General features: G+C 56.4%; 1 protein-coding gene across 1 annotated transcript; it reads right to left on the reverse strand.

The window, feature by feature from the left end:
* Positions 1-567: 567 nt before the first annotated feature.
* Positions 568-18,114, reverse strand: TMCO1 (transmembrane and coiled-coil domains 1). The gene is made up of 7 exons (XM_037035133.1): positions 17,877-18,114; positions 17,475-17,552; positions 13,647-13,706; positions 11,805-11,851; positions 10,428-10,495; positions 9,307-9,451; positions 568-1,079 (listed from the first exon to the last, which is right to left on the reverse strand). Exons 1-7 carry the CDS (start codon positions 18,097-18,099, stop codon positions 981-983), a joined length of 720 nt encoding a protein of 239 aa, XP_036891028.1. The 5' UTR covers positions 18,100-18,114; the 3' UTR covers positions 568-980.
* Between the last annotated feature and the right edge of the window lie 1,403 nt (positions 18,115-19,517).

Genomic DNA, 19,517 nt, shown 5'->3' on the forward strand with positions numbered 1-19,517 from the left:
GAAACCCCGTGAAGGAATTCGGTGTGCCGGGCTGATGAGACAGGCACCGCCTCCGCAGGCTACGAGTGCAGCCCGGCAGCCTGATGCAGGCATCAGGGACGCCCGGGCTCCTAGTCTTCTTTTCAACTAGAAAGGGGACATGCTGTCCTTCACACAGCGGGTGTGGAGGCCAAGCAGCCAAACCTCGAGTTCCAACGGAACTCGGGCTCCCTGGCTTGGGACGTCAGCACAAATGCGTCGGGGACGGTCTGGTCTGACGTCCTCCAGACGGCCGGTCTGGACATGTTCTCAGGGCCACATGCTCACTGGGAGGCCGCGTCACAGCCGCACTGCGGGCCCCTGCGAGTCCCCACCCGCTCTCTAGTCCCTGGGCAGGACAGCTGCACGGCTGGCGCACAGGGGACAAACATGACAAAACGGGACATCAGACACTTGCAGCCGAGCTCTCCCCGACCAGCGTCTGCCTCTACGTTCAGAGGACCAAACACGCGTATGAGCAAAGAAGGCAGAACAACACAGCTCTCTCCTTGCAGGTGAGACAGCAACAATTTTGGGTCTCTTTATTGGTTGCAGGTCATATGTTTAAAACCACAGGACAATCAGTTCCGATTGGGAGTGGCTAACCAGAGGAAAGCTGCGCTGTCTCCCCTGCTGGATGCTCGGGGAGGACCACCTGCGGGCTCGCCGCGGGCTCGGGCTGTCGAGAGCGGCCGCGTGAGCGAGCGGGCAGGTGTGCGCTGCAGCAGCGTCCGGGGACTTCTCTGATCAACTCGCCGATTGGAGGCCTGGCCCTGGGCCCCAGCGCGCTGGCCTGCTGTCTGCGGGGCGCCGTCCTCATTCCAATCCCGTCCACGATGCCCCAGAACAGGACTAGAAAGTGGCCTGAGTGCGAAGGATGCTTATGGCTTGGCTACGAAACAGCTGCTAGTCTCCTCTGAGCACCTCTAAATGTGACGGGAATTACAGGGTTCTTCTGGGCCTCAGGAGAACTTCCCAGAGGGGGGCGGAGGGCCCAGGAACCCGCCGGCCTGCTTGGTGGCAGCGCGTGAAGGGGCGAGGCCGAGAATCTTCTGGATGTTCTGTGAGGAAGAGAGAACAGAGACAGGGTTTACCATGGGCGGCAGAAGGGCACGTAACAGGAGGGGAGGGCACGTAACACAGCCCCCACGGGAGGGGAGGCCCCCAGACTAGCGTCCCCGGATGAGCTCCAGCGGGTCGGCTGCTGCGGGTCGGCTGCTGCCGTGTGACTTCCTGAAAGGCCCGGGACACGGCGGAGGCCACAAACAGAAGCCCTCTTACCTGACGGGGCCTCCGTCCATGAATTGGGGGAGCTGGTCTCTCCCCATGGAGAACCACAAAAAGAGGCATCTTTCACTTCCGCACAAAGCATCTAAAGCGCACTCACTAGCTGTGTCTGGAAGGAAGGCCTTCCTGAGTGTGGGTCTCCCGCATGGATTTGGTCATCATTGCGCCACGCAGGATGAAACCGAAACCGAAACGTTCAGTTTCAATTTCTCCAAAGAAGCGAGGGCACTCGGACCCTGGCAGTCACCTGGGCCCAACCTCTCCTTGATGGGAGGACAGCCCCCAGCCCTCGAGTTGTCCCACCTGGATCGGACACCACGGTGTTTCTGGAAACTCACCTTCATTCAAGCCAGTTCTCAGAAACACCACGGGGTCATACTCAGACCCCATCAGCTAATGAAGCATCAAACACATCAACCCGACAAGTAAAACGGGCATAAACAGTGTCGGGGTGACGACAGTCATCGAAGACAGTGACGCAGCCGTGGGAGCAGACAGGCGTGGGCGGGCCGGCCGCCGAGGGAGTGGGGGCCGTGGGACGGGGACTCCCTGGCAGGCTCTCGACAGGGAAGGGAGAGGCTGACGAAGCGCAGAGGTTACCAAGACCCAGGTGTCGTTCTTCTGTGCGGAACACAGACAAGGGAAAACCCTTAAAGATCATGTGATTATGCTCCATTCTTTCGCATCATATTTGAGGAATTCTAATTAAAACCCAGAAAAGCAGGATGGCTCATTCAAAGTTACAAAGTCAAATGAAGAGCAGAGTCAGAATTAGAAGCCACAGATTTTGATTCTTAATCCAATGGGCTTCCTCAACCAGCACCTCCCACTCGACCATTCGGGTCTTAGAAAGAGCTCCACCCCCGCCCCCCAGCCCCGAACCCCCAGAGCCAGGCTTCCCTGAGGTGCACACGCACGCCCCCACGCACGCCCCGGCCCTGCAGCAAGAAGGACGCTGGCGGGCACAGAGCAGAGAGCTTTGACTTCTGAGATGACAGCCTGTCAGGTTCCAACAGACTGTAAGAGAATGTAAAGTCACAGCCGTAAGATTTCACTTAAATACTGTTACTGTAAAATACTTTATTATTCATAACACTACAGCTCACGCTTTACTTTGAGAAAAAACCTGGAAACCAGTTAAGAAGACAAATCAGCAGCAGAGCACGCTACTTCTCCTTAGCAAAGCCAGAGTACGGACTATTTGCATAATACAAGCAGCCCCACCTGCCCACCTCTAAAAAATCCATTGATGGAGCAATGAGAAGACCAAATGATACGTCTCAAGTCACGAATGTCCAATTGCTTTTACTTAACCAGCATTTACTCACCACCTACAATGTAGCCAGGGTTAAGCAAGGCACTGTGGGAAATTACTTTAAAGATAAAATGTGAAACAATAAGCTGTTACAAATTAGCCGCTAGCAGACACAGCTGTCTAGTTAACAAACACAGTCACGAGTCCAGACAAAACAGACCAGGGGCCTTGCTCACTTGTTCTGCACAGACAGGCAGCTGAGTCTATCGTTTTAGAGATCAAGGCCAGTGCAAAGCCTCGGCCGCCAATGCAGGTACCATTGCAGGTCCCAGTTCGCTGCGAGTTACTGAGGACCAGCGAAAGGAGAGGGCGGACTGCCGACAGTCGGCCCCTGCAGCCACTCGGACCACACACAGGCCGGCGCTCGCAGCCGGACCTAAAGCTCGTGGGACCCGGCAGCTCTGTGCTTGCCACCTCTTGTGACCCTGGCCAAGGACCCCCTCCAGGAACACTGAGCTAAGTATGGGGACGCGCCGTGACTCAAGCATTCGTTACTTCAATACAGGCGCCGTGCGTGTGCCGTGTGCGAGCTTAGCCTGAGGGAAACACTCTGTTCAGCTCCTGCACTGCGCTCCACACACGAAGCCAGGTCTCAGGACGGCTCTTCTTGGCCCCCTGTCCCCCTCAGTGGAGTCTCTCCTGTAAACATGTGATGCGGGAACTCCCCGCCGGCCTCCAGATCACAGGCGCGCGTGAGGGCCCAGCACGACTGTCCTCTCTACGGCAGCAGCGCTGGCCGACATTTCCACGTGCTTCCAGCCCACATGCGGTTCAGGGACACGTCCTTGCCCTAGTGACAGAGCCGAGGCAGAGAGGCCGGGCCGTGAGCTGGCCCAGAGCCGCCGTGCGGCTGTCCCCCCGTGAGTCCCAGCTCTCCAACAGACCTTCCCCGGAGGGACGACAGCCCTGTCGCAGGCTGGCCTACTTTGTAAGCATCAGTTCTGAAGGCTGGGCGTGCGCGCCCCACTGGGAACCCGCAGCTGCTCTGAAACACAAGGGCCATTGAAAAACGCATGCCGAGACTGCAGGGCCTCACGGGAAACACGCTGCGTTAACAACAGCTGGCGCCTTCCCAGCGCTCGGGGCCAGCGTTTCGGGATGCCGCGCAACAGGACAGTTTAAAGTGGAGACGGCGCTCTGGGCACGTCCCACAGAGCCGCTCACTGAAACCCTCCCAGCCCGGCGAAGGGGCTCGGTCACCCCGACGTGCGGACAGGAAGACGGGTCGTGGGCCAGTCAGCACCGGGGCTGTGGACCGGGTGACAGCGCCTCTCGGCGCCCCCCCTGCAGCCGTGTTCTCGGGCCTCCTTGAAACACGAGCTCTGCTGACAGACGGGGGTTTTCACACGCCACAGACATGATAGAGAAGGACGCCACCTCACCCGAGTTTCAGAAAACTGTACAGCGATTATGCTGCCTTCCCCAGCCCTGGTCCTGGGGTCACAGCCGAAGGGTATGTCCGGAGGGACAGATGCATCCCATCCTGACTCCTTCCCCTGGCAGGAACCGACAAAGGCGCCTCGGACTCTGCAGCCCTTCCTCCTGACGGGAAGAGCCAGTGATCAAGAAGAGGACCTCGCTGGGCACCCCGGCTACTCTGGGAAGAACCAGCCATCGGCAGTGAACACGCTGTCACATTGCTCCCCTCAGTCTTGTGGCCACAACAGCTTGGCCCGGGGAACCACTGGGCGGCCCCGTCTCTCGGCTTCTGGCCACCCGACCGCACTCACAGCCAACCGCGGCCGCACCGAGTCCACAGTCCACCTTGGCCACACCTGCAAAGCTGTGTGCGGGACCCAGCCACCCCCAACGGCCGCGCCAACATCCCCAGGGTTGTGCCTTTTGTTGTCGTCCAATGTGTCTGAATAGGCCGTCTGGGGAAATGGCTCAAATTAACCGAAAGCCCTGACAAAGCCAGGCTGGCCGTGGTGACCTCCTGGGTCAGCCATCGGATGCCCATGTGCCAGCACTGGCGACCCGGGCGAAGGGGCAACAGGCGACGTCTTTCCACCTCAACAGCCCTCGGCTTCCTTGCACTTACAATGGTGGGATGGGGCAGTCACTAAATCTGTCGTTTTCAAACCCAGTAAGCCACAGAATCTCCTTTCACCAAAATCTCACGTAAGAACCCCACACAGAAAACTGGGGAAAGAGGGTTGGGGACCAGGGGTCCCTGCTGGGCCCTTCGAGCTCCCTGCAATTAAGAACCTTCAAAGAACAACATAGCCCCCGGCGGCTGTGGCCCCCCATTCTGGAGCGTGTCTTGGTCATCACGAATCTCGTGGCCAATGTCAACACGGCCTTGCGAGGGGACAGCCTGGACTCTGAAAGGAGGACCCGCACAGCGAGTCTGCACAGGAAGCCACACTGCTTCCCTTGTGACCCTGGGGACTGTTTCCTGTCCTCGACTGTCCACGGGCCGCTTCTGCTCAGGGGGCCCAGGGACAACCTCTGTCTCCTTGTCACCCACTGTTCTGATGCAAACTTCCCCGGGCCTCCTGTTCAGCCCCTCATTTGAGGGCCAGTCAAAGGGAACGTTCTGGACTTCGGTTTAGTGCAGTGAGACCAGGTGCTTTACTGTGTTTACTTTCCAAGTCCCACCGTGGACGGCTCGGCCCAGCTGGCCCCACGTCGGTGTCTGAAGAGAGAAGGAAACTGCAGTGTTACTGGTTGGAGAAGCAAAGGACAGGGACCAGGGCAAGCGGGACCTCTCAGAACTGAGGGACAGGCGCTGGGAAACAGGTAAGAGCGGGCAGCTCACAGGCTGACCCCAACCTCTCTGCCCAGATCTCTGGCCGAACCTTAATCTGCGTGTGCCCGGGGCAGCCTCTGGGCGGCTCTGGAAGGGCTGAGAAGGGGGAGACTTTGGACCGACTGCAGAGGCGGCGGTTTGGAGTTTGAACACCAAGTGACCTGCCTGCTTGCCCAAATCGGCACTCTTCAAGGACGGACAGAGTCCAGAGTCTCTCAACTCACCATTCACGAGGTCCAAGGTACGATCTGAAATTATGGGACGCACCAAGAAACAGGACACACAGCCCGTTCTTAAAAGAATAAGTGACAGAGTCCAGACTTGAGGCGACCCCAAGGCTGGGATCCACAGACAGGTTTCTAAAGCAGATAAATAGCTGAGCCTAAAAACATAAAGAACACACTGGTAGTAGATGAACATACAGGAAATCTCCGCAGGGAGAAAAGGAGGCGGACGGAAAACTCTGAACTGAAGGAACATTATGTCACAACGTTACAGTCACAGGACGAGGTGAGGCGAGCTCAGGCCAGAGACGCTGACAGTGGGTGACAGGAACCCTCCCGCCTGAGGACAGAAGGATAAGGTTTCAAAAAACCAAGCAGAGCCTCAGTTCCCCACTGGACACGACACCAGAAAGACTGGCATCCAACTGGCATCGCAGAAGAAGGAAGAATGGGCAGAAAAAATACTTGAAGATATTACGGCTGAAATGTTCTGAAGTTTAACGAAAACCCAGCAGGATAAAAAATTATCATAATTTCTTTTAAATTCCACATTTCCTCAGACCCACTCATCCTTTTCACCTTCAAAGCTTCCCCGGGCCACAGCTTTCCCAGGCCTGTGCGTTTACAAGAGGGACCGGTTTCCCCCTGGCTGTTTACCCGGTGAGTTTGGAGTTTTACTGAGATGTAGAGCACTTCATACAGAGGAGAGAACCCTGCATCCTTCCACTGACTCAGAATAAGGAAACGGAACAACCAGTCCCTAAGTAAGGCGTGAAGGACATGCCCCGCCGCCCTGCGCTGACCTGGCAGCAGCTCCCAGGAAGCTGGTGGCCCCGAGTGTCCGCTGCTGCCGACGCACATGGGAAGGCCCTGGCCCGGCCGGGAAGGCCCCGGCAGCTTATTGTTAATCAGTGAACATCCACATGTCAACAGACAGAGAGAGACAAAGCGACAAATGGTAAGTAAGACTCACTTTCACTCAACGTGACCCCCTATGTTTGGATTTGTGAAAAGGAACTCCATTCCCTCCTGGGCTGGAAACACACACTCATTTTAAACTCAGCCCAGAATGTGGGGTGGGAGGGGCGGTGTGGCCTTGAGAACAGCCGTCTCCTTGCTTGGCCGCTGCCCTGACTCTCAGCAGACCCTTGTCCCCCCCACGAAAACTGAGGCTCATAGGGGACTCTCAGCCTGTGTAGCCATGAGATTCCTCAGCCTGACGATGCAGTCCTGCCCTTTCCCACCGATTTAAAGTAGAAATGGGTCTTAAACTCTACTTTACAGGATGGAGCCTAAGCAGGTTTACAGACCCTGGCTGGTGTAGCTCAGTGGATTGACCTCGGGCCTGGGAACCAAAGGATCTCGGTTCAATTCCCAGTCAGGGCACATGCCTGGGTTGCAGGCCAGTTCCCAGCAGAGGACACAGGAGAGGCAACCGTACATTGATACTTCTCTCCTTGTCTCCTTCCCTTCCCCTCTAAAGATAAATAAATAAAATCTTAAAAAAAAAAAAGTAGGTTTACAGTTGAGAATATGCAAAACTTTATTCTTGTATTATTATTTATTAGTTATCATATTACTTTCCACATGAACAACTGTAAGCCTACTTGAGCCTCACGCTGAGTGATCAGTGTGATACTGTTTCCTTCCCTTGAAAGCTCCCAAGTCGATGGCAAACCCCGCAATCAGCAGCGCCCCAGAATGGGGCAGTCACTCGGGATGGGTGAGAATGGCACTCAGGAACCCTGGGTGCGACCTGCTTCCACCTGCAGCGGTTGGCAAGGCAGGGGTGGTTGTGACTGTCCCTCTGCAGGTTCACATCCGCTCTTTAATCCACCTGACGGTTACACCTCCCTCGGCAAAGGGGCTGCGGACACCCAACGGCCGCCCCCGTCAGACCCGCGCACGCAGCTCCCTGCGTTCCATTCCGACTCCCGGGAGGAGGACCCGCAGCTTAGAACACGCGAGGCCCTGCCCCTGGCAGAGGGAAGGCGCATTCGGCGTCTGTGGGCTTTACCCACCAAGTGCAAACATTAGCCCGAAGAGAGGAAACCGTGGCCCTCGCTCCGTGAAGCTGAAACCCGAGAAATGACGTGTGTCTGGCAGAGAACGGCCCGGCTGGCAGGGAGCCCTCCGATCAGCAGTGCTGGGTGAGACAGTGCACAAACAGGCATGCGTGAGGGGGTCCCGCACGACTGCGGCCGGGCTGCGTGCAACTCCGCAGGCCGCCTCGGAGACCAGGGCTCGGACAGACGAGCTGACCCCAAGGCCGGGCGGCAACCGCTGTGTGCACAGGCAGGTCCACCCTGCCAGGAAAACAGTATTCAGCCTTAACACCGGACGGGCATTCTGAACACGCCGGAAACACCTGGACAGGGTTATGCCAGTCACAAAGGGACGAAAATACGACACGATTTTACCGATAATGAGGCCACCCTCATGGACACGGGTGGTCAGACTCACGCAGACAAAGGTCGGACGGAGGCTGGCGGCGGGCTGGGGGTGGGGCAGGGAGCTGGCATCCCAGGGGACAGATTCCAGTCTGAGATCAGGAAGTTCTGGGGACCGAGCTGCTACGGCTGGTGTGGCCCAGGGGGCTGAGCGCCCGCCTGCCACCGAAGGGTCATTGGATGACTCCCGGTCGGGTGCAGGCCTAGGCTGCCGCCGGTCCCTGGTCAAGGGCCTGCAAGAGGCAGCCAATCGACGTCTCTCTCTCACAACGGAGTTTAACTCCTTCTCTTTCACCCTCCCTTCCCCTGTCTCTAAAAAAGGAGTCAAATCTTTAAAAATGAAAAGGAAGCCCCAGAGCTGGACAGCGGTGACGGCTGTAAATACGGGGAGTGCACTTAATGTCAGAAACGGTCCCCAGAGCAGTCTCACGTCATGTCCATTCTACCACAACAAACAAGATTCACAGCGGGCGCGCGCGTGCAGTCAGACTCTGAGCGGCGCCCTGAACCCCGAACCCTCTCCCTTCCGTTTCTCAAGTCCCCTGCTTAGAGCACGGTCACTCTCTAGCCCTCCTGCCCAACCCCCCCACTGACCAGTGTGAAGCTGGCCCTCCGGGCTTCCCCAGCCGTCTATGCGCCCCCCTCCTGCTCATTCATTTTCACTGTGAACGTCTGACCCTCGCGTTAGCCTCACCCCCACTCTGAGTAACTTCAGTCACCAACCCCCCCACCCCCGCTGGCTTGGGTGCAGAAGTGACACAGGGCACCAGTGTCCCGCGGAGAGGAAGCCTGTGGGAAGAAGGTGCCTTTGGATGGCCACCGGGAAGAGGGGACCTGGCAGTCCCGATCTCGCACTGGGGGGCCCATCTGGGCTTACAGCCCAGTCCCTAAGGGACCCAGACCCACACATACCTCGAGCAGTGGCCGTTGGGACACGGGGGCCCTAGAACCAGGAGTGCAAGGCCCCCGGGGCCACAGGGCACATCTGCTACCACGAGAGCAAAGGCTGACGCAGGCCCTGAGAGCAGGGAGGACACACCGTCACTCGCTGCGTACCGACGGGCACATTCCGAGGACCACATCCTCAGGCACCTGCGTTCTCTCTGACCTTCGGAGAGGACACCCGCACAAACCTAGGTAGGGCCACCAGCCAACCACACCCAGAGGCTGGGTGACATCCACGCTGTGCGAGGTCTCCCGGTCCCCAAAATGCCAGGGCGCGGCGCACGACCAGCCGCGGCAGCAGGGCCCGGCCCTCACCTGCCGAATGGACATGGTGCAGAGGATGTACAGGAAGATGAAGGAGCAGTCGGTGCTGTCGTCCCCCAGCAGGTTCCGGTGCGACAGGCCCTGGATGTAGGTCAGCGGAGTGAAGGGCAGCTTGGCCACCACTCGGCCGTCAAATCTGGAAAGGAGAACACAGAGGCCTGTTGTTCGTGGATGACTGACAAGCTTCTTAGTTCCAGAGAAGAGCCTGGGTCCAAAACAGAGCTTCCAGGCCCTTGATCTTGAGGAAGCAGAGAGGCCAGCAGGCTAAAGAGGCCTCGGCACACGAGGTGAGGGCGGACGCGGACCGCTCCCGTCAACCTTTCTCTGAACGAGTGGTTCCTGATTTTTGCAGCCGCAGGAGCCTGGATGAAAGACACAGTTGAAGCCCTTCCCCGAGAGCCGCCTTTCAGACAGGCGCGTGCCCCCAGCTGGGCGGGGTCACAGGACTGCGCATGTGCCACGTGCGCCCGCAGCGTTGAGGGAGGGACGCGCGTGAACAGAGGCAGCCCCGCTGCTGGTGGGGACGGCCTGTCCCCTCTGAAGGCATCTGCACGTGAGGGCAGGGGATACATCAAACGCTGGACTTCGCGCAAAGCAGGGCTCAAGTCCACTGCAGTAATGAAGGCCAAAAAGAACAGCCATCCAATCCCCGCCCCGCCCCCACTAAGCTGTAAAGACACTACTTTAGAAACCAGAAGTGTGAGCGCCTCTGTAGCACTCCGCGGGAAAGGGGCAAAGCCAATAACAGGCGCGCTGGGGCTGTGCCGAGGAGGCTCACTCGTCAACGACCCGGCCTTTCGGTGATCGGCCTGCCCGGGATTCACAGTGACGCCTGCCCTGGAAGTGAGAGACGGCGTGGCGGTGAAAGCGCGAGCGCAGAGGGGCAGGAAGGCCGCGGCGCTCTCTCCGAGGGTTCGGGGAAGCACACAGATTGTGCCCGTGTGCGCACACGTAGAACGCGCAGAGAGGAAAGCAGAGGGCAGGGGCAAACTGCCAACCCCGTGGGTCTGGACGACGGGCACCCCAGACCTGTGCCCTTCCGGGGCACCGGGAACAGCAACACCGACTGAGCCGCAGCCGACGGCAGGCGGAGACTCGCAGGAGGTACTCACATGGAGTTGAACATCCCCATCAGGGCAGTGAAGCAGAAGCCGATGGCGAACATGGACTTCATGCGGACCTGCAAGGAGACCCACAGCGTCACTACACACTGGGCAGCTGCTGCCCCCGGGCAGACCACCAGAGTTCTGCTTCCACGCTACACTTCTAAAGGTGCTCCTTAGCTGAAGGCCATCTGCCGGCCCACCGCTCTCGCCTGCCAGCCCTCCTCTCCTGGCTGCCTGCTGGGCACCTGCCCCGGAGCGACCCTGAGACTCCATTCTGGCTGCTGAGTTCTAAGCACAAGTGGGACGGGGACTCTGAAAAGGGAGGAGCTAGCACCGGTGTGCCAGGCCCCATGCCCCTCCTTCTTGTCGGGAATGAAGAGGTCTGAGGGCCAGGCAGATCCAACGCCCAACAGCCTGCGAGCGGCTCAGGCTGGCCACCTGCACGCTGGACCGGATGGTGTCACTGAGCTGCCTCCTCACCAGGGGCCTCCACTGCTTGACTTCGGGAGCAAGTGGAAAAACCTTCATCTGTGTGAGCCATTGTTGGGAAGTGCTATTGCTTGCAGCTAACTTCTTCCTTAATCACCATGCCGTAACGGTGTAGTAAAACAGAAGATCATAAAGGTGTAAGATTAACTATTGTCGTGGCTGCATCTTTATCTCCCCTTCCGGTAGTTTCCAAATTTGGGAACTACCCCAATTTATTACACGGTAAACATGTAATAATTGTGTCAATAGAAAAGTAGTTATTTTTAATGTACCTCTAAATTATAATCTTCTTAGTAAGAATTTCAAAATAAAGATATCCACGAAAGGTCTCTCAGTAACCAAGAAACAACTGTGGCTACGTCCAGATGCCCCACGTGAGATGCTCAGGAATCAGGAGGAAAAAGCGGTCAAGCCCTATCATCAGCCCACCTCCGCCTTTGAAAGAGATGCTTGAACGAACCACTCCTTACAGACAGCGAGCGAGAGGTCACAGACCCTGGCCTCACACGGCAGGCCTGCCCCTCAGGACAGAGGCCCCTCCGAGGGCAAAGGGCACAAGGAAGGCCCTCTGTAACGCTCCACCCCCACACTGGGGTCACTAGGCCCCCCACCTGGAGAGGCAGCCGTACCAGAAGGAAGGAGCAGACCCTAAACCCAGGGCCCAGTCTGGAGCCGAGGGGAAGGAACAAAGGATGGCCCAGCTGCTAGACAGAGCCGTTCCTGACCCCGAGGCCTCTCTCCACCTCTGTCCACCTGGCAGTGCCCGACACTCCGCATTGCCTGCAGGGACTTCCCATCTCTGCACAGGTAAGCGTGGGGTCCTCAATGTACATCAGGGTCTTCACCACAAAGACAGCGTGTGGCTTCCCAGGAAGGCATATTCAGGACCCTTACCATGGATAGGTCTCGGTTGTTGTTCTTCAGTTTCTCCTCTTGCCTCTCTGGAAGGGACACAGAAGGGGTTAGGGCACAGGGCACTGAGCGTGGCACACATGTGCCCACCACTGACTGGGGCTGCGAAAGTGCTTCTGCTTCTCTCTCGCCTATTTCAACAAGACCAGCTGATTACCAGGCACACTGTATACTCGTTATTAACAGAAGATTCACCGGCAGCAGAGCACCAAACTATTTCAATTTAAATAAATGAAAATCTTTCAAGGTTTTTTTTTTAAATCCTCACCTGAGGATATGTTCACTGATTTGAGCGAGAGGAAAAGAGACAAAGAGAGGCATCAATGTGAGAGAGATACATCGTTCAGTTGCCTCCTGCGTGTGCCCTGAATGGGGGTCGAACCTGCAACCTTTCGCGTGGGATGGTGCTCCAACCAACAGCCCCCCCGCCAGGGCTCAAGTTTCAGTTCTGCAAACTCCCTCCGGGGCTGTCTCGTGTCTCACACAGCAGCACCCTGCATTGAACCCTGAGGCAGTGCCAAGGCAGACTGCACCCAGGTGAGTTGTTCACCACAGGCCTCAGGGTGCCCATGTCCAGGTGAGAGGGCAGGAGCAACTGTACATCGTCCAGAGGCAGACACGGAGCTCTCTGCAGACCGTGCCCTCCAGCCCCTCAGCCCCCAGCCTTGGCGTCGCTCCCTCCGTGCGCTCTCCCCATGGGGTCTTGTCTGCCCCGTGGACGCAACTACCACTCACCAGCCTACGATTCCAACACGTCCTGGCAGCCTTTCTCCCTCTGTGAGCTCCAAAGCCACCACCCAGCAGCGCGTCCAACGTCCGCCCCCGTGGTCACACAGGCACGCCAAGCCCAGTGTGCTGGGATCTGAGGCCATCCTCTCTCCCCTGCCCACCCCAATCTGCTACTCCTCCGACCAGAGCCCTGGGCTTCTCCCATCCCCCACCCTCTCTCCCACCCGCATCTCCCAGAGTCTCTCCAGGGTGACCGACCCCCCACAGCAGACGCATGGCAGCATCCGGCCACAGAACTAAGCACGCAGGCCCCTTGGAAGACCCCTGAGACCCCCACACTAAACTGAAAAGCTTTCATCCGAAGAGGACGCTGGCCCTATCCAGCCTGGCAGAGTCCTCTCCTGCGACAGAACAGCAGTGACCTATGCAGAGAAACAGCATCTGAACCGAACACACACATTTCCCCGATTGCTGGGTCAGGAAGCATCATGAACACAAATCACATCCAGTCCTTTACACGTTGTCTTTTTGGAAGAGAACTACATTTGGTAATTAAATTCTACAATACACCAAAAGCCAAAGTCGCATCGCCGGTTTTCAGATGAGATGAGCATTACTCAGCAGAAAACCTCCTGCCCTTGGGGATTTCCATCCCCCGTGAACCTTGGGAAGGAAGCCACGGCAGCCGCAAATGCAGGGGACACAGACTCGGCTGGAAATGACCGCCCTAGATGTGAGACACAGTGTGCTTCCCAAACAAGACCAGGCCCCTCAGCCACGCTCAAGAGCTGCAGCTGCTGACATCGTTCCCCCGAAGCAGACATTTCATGTGGTTCACAGGCCCGCGCTGGACCCACTGAGCTACACCAGCCCGAAGCAGACATCTCAAAGCTGAGGGCACAAGGAGCAACTGCGCGAACTTCCCCACCAAACGGTCAAGAGAACCGAGAAAGGCAGCGTGAGCCAATGCTCGGAGGGCCACTGACTCGTTCACACGCGTGACCGCTGTCAACACCACCATTACAGCGTCAGGCACTCGGAACTCGCCTCTTCGAGGAGCACCTGCATTTTGTATCCACCAGTTACTCGACTTACCTATCTTCTTTTTCTGTTGCCGGCCCGCTGACTCTGTGATTGTTTCCTTCTTCTTTTCCACTGTGAACACAGAGGAACACAGTGAAAATTAATTGTGCATCAGGCTAAAGAAACAAAGTCTGAGCCCATGACAGAGGATTAAGTCCCACACCAACTCTGGTTATGGTCAGGACTGAGCCAGCTGGTCCGACCCCACGCCTGCTGGTGGGGAGAGGCGACCCCACGCTCGGGGCCCACACACACCGGCCATGGGGTAGGCGCCCTGGCTGCAGGGCCCATAAAGGACCACAGGAGAACACGGGCGTGGTCTGAATGGGGACTGCAGACCCCCTGCCGGGGGCGTGGCCCGCAGTTTTCAGGCCATGGCACAGAACTCCGGTCCTCGTAGCTGCACTGTCACTGCAGGGGCAGGGTCCGCTGGTCAGTGGTCAGCCACCCACCCGACAGGCGCCGTTCTGGGGAGATGAAGACAAATGGGATCCTCGATATCTATAGAGCGACCCAGGTAATGGTGACAGTGCAGGACGAGGCGCGGGGCAGGGAGAGCCTAGACCATGTTTCTGGGAGTGTTTCAGTTCACAGGATGATGGAGCAACCATAAGATTTTAAAGAGAAATGCTGTAGTACATTTATATTTTATATTTACTATCTTTAAGTCCCACTGAATAAACCAAGAATAGACATGTCAAAAGTTACATTTCCTTAGTTTATTTACATTGTCTGTTCCATACAGTATCTTACTACCGGAAGGGGTACCCCCCAGAAAACGGAATTATCATCTGGAGGGCGGGCCCCTTGCAGTCCAGGCTCCCCCACTGGGTGAGTGTTCTAGGAACCGACCTGTAGCAGTGCGCCAGCTGGCGTTGTTGTGAGAGCTGCGTTCAGCTTCAGTGAATTCTTTGGGAAGACCCCTTCAACACCTTTGCCTGTTTCGTGATGGCTGACTCAGGCGCACGTGCCCACACCGCGCTGAGGGCGCAGCAGTTTCTGAGCAAAACCACATGACTGCCCTGTTCCCCACCCTCCTGGTCCCCCGACCTTGCTCTGAGCGACTTTTTTAGTGTTTGTCTCCCCGGATGAAAAAAGTCCTCAAAGGAGCCCTGGCTGGTGTAGCTCAGTGGACTGACTGCGGGCCTGCGAACCAGAGGATCGCGGTTTGATTCCCAGTCAGGGCACATGCCTGGGTTGCAGGCCAGTTCCCAGCAGGGGACGCAGGAGAGGCAACCATACATTAATGTTTCTCTCCCTCTCTCCTTCCCCTCTAAAGATACATAAATAAATAAAACCTTAAAAAAAAAAGTCCTCAAAGGGAAACGTTGTGCTGATGTGGAGGAGGGGAAACAGAAACAGCAGAAGCACTAAAAGGCATCAAAGTAGATGATTTCAAAACCTGCTTTGAGTAGTGGAAAAAACAACTCAAAAGGTGTATTGTAAGAATAAATAAACAATTAAAAATTTTTTTATTAAAAAAAAGTAGTGCCCTGGCTGGTGTAGCTCAGTGGATTGAGCAAGGGCCTGCGAACCAGACGATTGTGGTTCAATTCCCAGTCAGGGCACATGCCTGGGTTACAGGCCAGTTCTCTGCAGGCCAACTCCCAGCAGGGGACACACAAAAGGCAACCATACATTGATGTTTTGCTCCTTCCCCTCTAAAGATTAATTAATTAATTAATTAAATCTTTAAATAAAAAAAAAGACCCGAGGGCCTCTTACTTTAAATGAATGAATGAATGAGTGAATGAATGAATAATAGTGATGGCTACCTACCAGGGGAGAGTGTTCTGGGCAGAGTGCACCGCCCCAGCGAGGCCCCAGCACGGGCGTGTGGCTGACGTGCAGTGAGGGGCCGCAGCAGGCTGGTGCGGGTGCAGCGGGCCGAGTGGCAGGGAAAGCACATCGGAGCAGGAATGGGGAAGCTGGGTGGGCCACTGGGAGGATTTTGCCTTTTCCTGAGTGAAACTGGGACGCTGCCATAGGGTCACCAGCAGAGGAAGGACATGATCTGATAGGCTTTTGAAAGGATTATTCTGGCTGTCACCTTGCGAACAGAGTAAGGGAGACAGAAACACTTGTTGAAGGCAACAATCTCGCAAAGGATGGTGGAGGCTTGGACCATGGTAGACACCAGTGGAGGTGAGAAAAAGTGCTCAGATTCTGGACACAGTGGGAGACAGCCCAGCAGTGTTGGACGCAGGCTGTGACAGAAGAGTTGAGGATAAGGACACAGGGGTGATGGCCTGAGCCCCTGGAAGGACAGAACTGCCACTGAACACTATCATGCAAGCTACCAATGCAGCAAGAAGCAAGTGTCCGATCTGGGCATGTTGGGTTAAGGTGTGTGTTAGCCATGGCAGGGGACTAACAAGTTGAGAGTTGGACATGTGAATCTTGCAGTAAGGAGAGAGGGGTAGGGACATAAACTTGGAGGGGCATCAGCAAACAGAGCAACAAATGAGTTCACCAAGGCAGTGAGTGTAGAGGAAAAAATTGGGGACCACCCCAACAACAGGAAGTCAAGAAGAAAAACCCACAAGGAAATTGCAAGAGAATAACCAGCCAGAGGAGAGCAAGGCCAAGGAAAAGGCATCCTGGAACGGAGTGAAGATTCGGCCTGGGCCTGCCCGACATTCCCCAGACAGGGAACTCCTGAGAGAGGGTCACACCTGGACAGGTAAAGCCAAGGAATCTGCTTTTAGAAACGCTGTGGGGGGGGGGGGGCAAAGCCAGTGCTGAAAGCGCAGTCAGGGAGCCAGAGCAGGGGAGGNAGTCAAGAAGAAAAACCCACAAGGAAATTGCAAGAGAATAACCAGCCAGAGGAGAGCAAGGCCAAGGAACAAGGCATCCTGGAACGGAGTGAAGATTCAGCCTGGGCCTGCCCGACATTCCCCAGACAGGGAACTCCTGAGAGAGGGTCACACCTGGACAGGTAAAGCCAAGGAATCTGCTTTTAGAAATGCTGGGCGGGGGGGCACTGCCAGTGATAAACAAGAGAGAGAAGAGGAAGCTGCAACTTAAAAAGCCTGACTTGTCCTCTGATCCCTTGTCTCCTGTGACAGTACCATGTCCTTCAACCTTGCTAAGCCCTCATCTTCTTCTCTGCAAAGGAGGTAACATTCACACAGCCAACCACACACGGTTGCTAGGTGGGTCAAAGGAGACGCTGTGAGAAGCAAAACACATCAAACTCTAATGAAAACAGAAAGAAAAGTCCCAGAACGCAGGAGCCATAGGAATTTTAAGATGCATAAGTTAGATTTAATCTTTCTAAGACAGAAAAGAACACAGAAGGCCAAACAGAACTCCTGAGAACAATCCTCACTCAACCTCCAGCAGCCCCCTCGGCAATGTCCCCTAGAAATTGTGGCTTCATTTCAAAGGCAACAAACAAGACTTGTTCTCAACCTCCTCGTCGAACATGCCTTCAACCAACCAGAATAGGACTTATCCCCCAGGACACCACTTACCTTGACACCAATCATAAGGAACTGTTATTTGCCAAACACACCTTAGTCCTTAACATGCCCCTCTTTCTGCACAGTTGCCACAACCTCTGTCTGGAAATCCTTCCCCCACCTCACTCTCCCTGCAAATTCTAACCACCCACGAGACTTCCTGCGTCAAAAAGGCTTCCATCCCCCCTAACACGTACCTGTCACATTGGGACACTCTGCACGAAAGTCTATTCCTAACTAGATTTCGAGTTGGATCGTCCCTGCATCTCTCTCCGGTGCTCCTATCAGCTGGTGCTCCTCAAACATCCCCCGCAAGTAGGTGCTTCATGCACTTGGCCCACTGAAACTACTTCTGAAAGGAAGCTGCCATACTCACGCTTTTTACTCTGCTTTTCCACTTCCGCCTTCAGTCTCTTGTACTTGTCTGTCCTGTACACCAGGACCCAGGTGATGCCTGCAACGTGAACAGCGACGTGCTATATGGAGACATGTTTGCAGAGGTCCCAACAACTGACGCTTTCGTCATTTCAACCAAAGCACCTGGACCGTGGTGTCAAAGTGTCTCCGCAAACATGCCCGTGACCGGAGACTCCCGGCCGTCGCGCGCACACGACCTCGCCCGCCCTTGCGCAAGAGCCGCCCCGAGGTTCCCTGGGGTGGAGCGGGTGGAGCCCCCAAGCAACCCCCCTGGGGTTCCTCCGCGGTGCCTCGAGGAACCCCTGGCCTGGGACCCTCCCCTCGGGGACAGCTCAAACGTCAGGGAAGCAGCCGCCCTCACCCTCCGCGAGAAGAGCCGTGCACACGGAGATAAAAACGATGAGCAGCGTGTCCGCGAACATGGTGCTCATCTCGCACTTTCGGCTCTGCACTTCCACTCGCCGGGGTGAAGCGCTCCACGGCCACGGAGAATGCAGCGAGAGACGGTTTCCCTGGACTTCGGTACCACCGAGTAGCACCACGACTCTGACAGCCTGGGCGTCACACTTCCGCTTCCGGGGCATAGCGTCCGTAAAGCTTCTTCCGGAGAGGGGCGTGGCCGCACGAATCTCGCGAAAACCGAGTCGGGCTCAGGCGAGTCTCGCGAGAGGTGGAGTTGGACCGACGGACCTGGTCCCGTGCGCCGAGTCGCGTTTGCGGGTGCGCTTTCAGGGGCCCGGAAACCACGCGTCTGGATTTTGTTTGCGCTCTGCCTCGGCCTCATCTCTAAGGCCGGTTAGGTAGTGGAGCCAACGTTTGCTGCAAAGTGGAGAGACCGACTTCCACCAACGCGTACGGCACGTACTGCATGCCTGCTGGGCCCGCGGAGGTCGTGCGCCGCTGGCGCTCGCGCACTGTGGGCTAGCGAGGGAGGGACGCTGTGCGCGCACAGTGCGATTTAGGGAACTAGAGGTATGCGCCGGGGGATGCGGCGGCCCAGCGGTCGGGGTGGTCGCAAACAACGAGCAGGAGCAGTGACCGCAGCGACTCGGAGGAGCAGCGCTTCTGGGGGAGACGGGGGAGACGGACGGAGCAGGGGGTGGGGTGCCCGAGACGCGACCGCGAACCCTGCTGTCTGCGGAGGGCAGAGGTCAATGGGCTCTGCAGGCTGGGCGTGGGTCAGTGGTGGGAGGTTCTGGGATGAAGGAGGGGGCCCCCTGCAAGAACCAGCGCCCCATTTCCAACGTCGCCCCGTTTCCCAGGAAAATCCAGAGTCCTCATGAAATGGGAAAGTTCAATTATGAGTGCTGGTAGTTCATTAAAATTAAAAACTGCTGCATCGTCTAAAGAAAATGTCTCAGCTGCCTGGTTTCCGCCAGATGTTGTGTGTATGTGAATCTGGAAGGTGGCTGAACTGTTGTCTCCCCACGACATGCACTTGCTAGCATTGTCTTTTAAAATTCCATTGCACTTTATGCTGCTCAGGTAACACAGCTTTTGTCCTCACTTAGTTATATGTGCATTTCTTGTCTTCTCTTTGGACTTAGAGACGGAGACCCTGCTCCTTCCAGTAGACGTCGAGCTCCTGCCACGGCAGGAACAGCGCCGGGGCACCATAAGGGCAGAGAGGGCGAGGAAGGCACTATTAAGTTAGGCATTGTAAGAAGGTATAATAGAGGTGGTAGATGCAACACTGCATCCACCAACCGCGAGAACAAATGTCAGAGACTTTCAGGGTTTCAAAGATGTTACTTTATTGGCCAAGTTTAACCTGCGCAGGGGCGAGCTCTCAGAGTGTCTAGAGACACAGTGCCCGCAAGGGCTGCAAACGAGAGTCCCGGCCAGCGCTTACAGCTAAGTCCTTATATAGAGGCAAGCAAGCAAGCGTTGCACAGAAGCAGATGTGGCGGTTAGCTATTGGCTTACAGAGCCTGCGGGAACAGGGTGGGGTCTGGCTCAACTGAAAGGAAATTTTTGAAACTAAACAGCTGGCAATCAACTT

The sequence above is a fragment of the Sturnira hondurensis genome, unplaced genomic scaffold (assembly GCF_014824575.4).
Source record: "Sturnira hondurensis isolate 20B ecotype Veracruz unplaced genomic scaffold, ASM1482457v3 Scaffold0022215, whole genome shotgun sequence".
NCBI classification, from domain to species: domain Eukaryota; kingdom Metazoa; phylum Chordata; class Mammalia; order Chiroptera; family Phyllostomidae; genus Sturnira; species Sturnira hondurensis.

What these genes read in the sequence shown, in the direction of transcription:
- TMCO1 (XM_037035133.1), bottom strand. Translation starts at nt 18,099, where the DNA reads ATGCCCCGGAAGCGGAAGTGTGACGCCCAGGCTGTCAGAGTCGTGGTG. An exon ending in CACGGCTCTTCTCGCGGAGG is followed by an intron (nt 17,553 to 17,876) that starts GTGAGGGCGGCT and finishes TTCACGTTGCAG; the next exon opens with GCATCACCTGGGTCCTGGTG. An exon ending in GGAAAAGCAGAGTAAAAAGC is followed by an intron (nt 13,707 to 17,474) that starts GTGAGTATGGCA and finishes CTGTGTTCACAG; the next exon opens with TGGAAAAGAAGAAGGAAACA.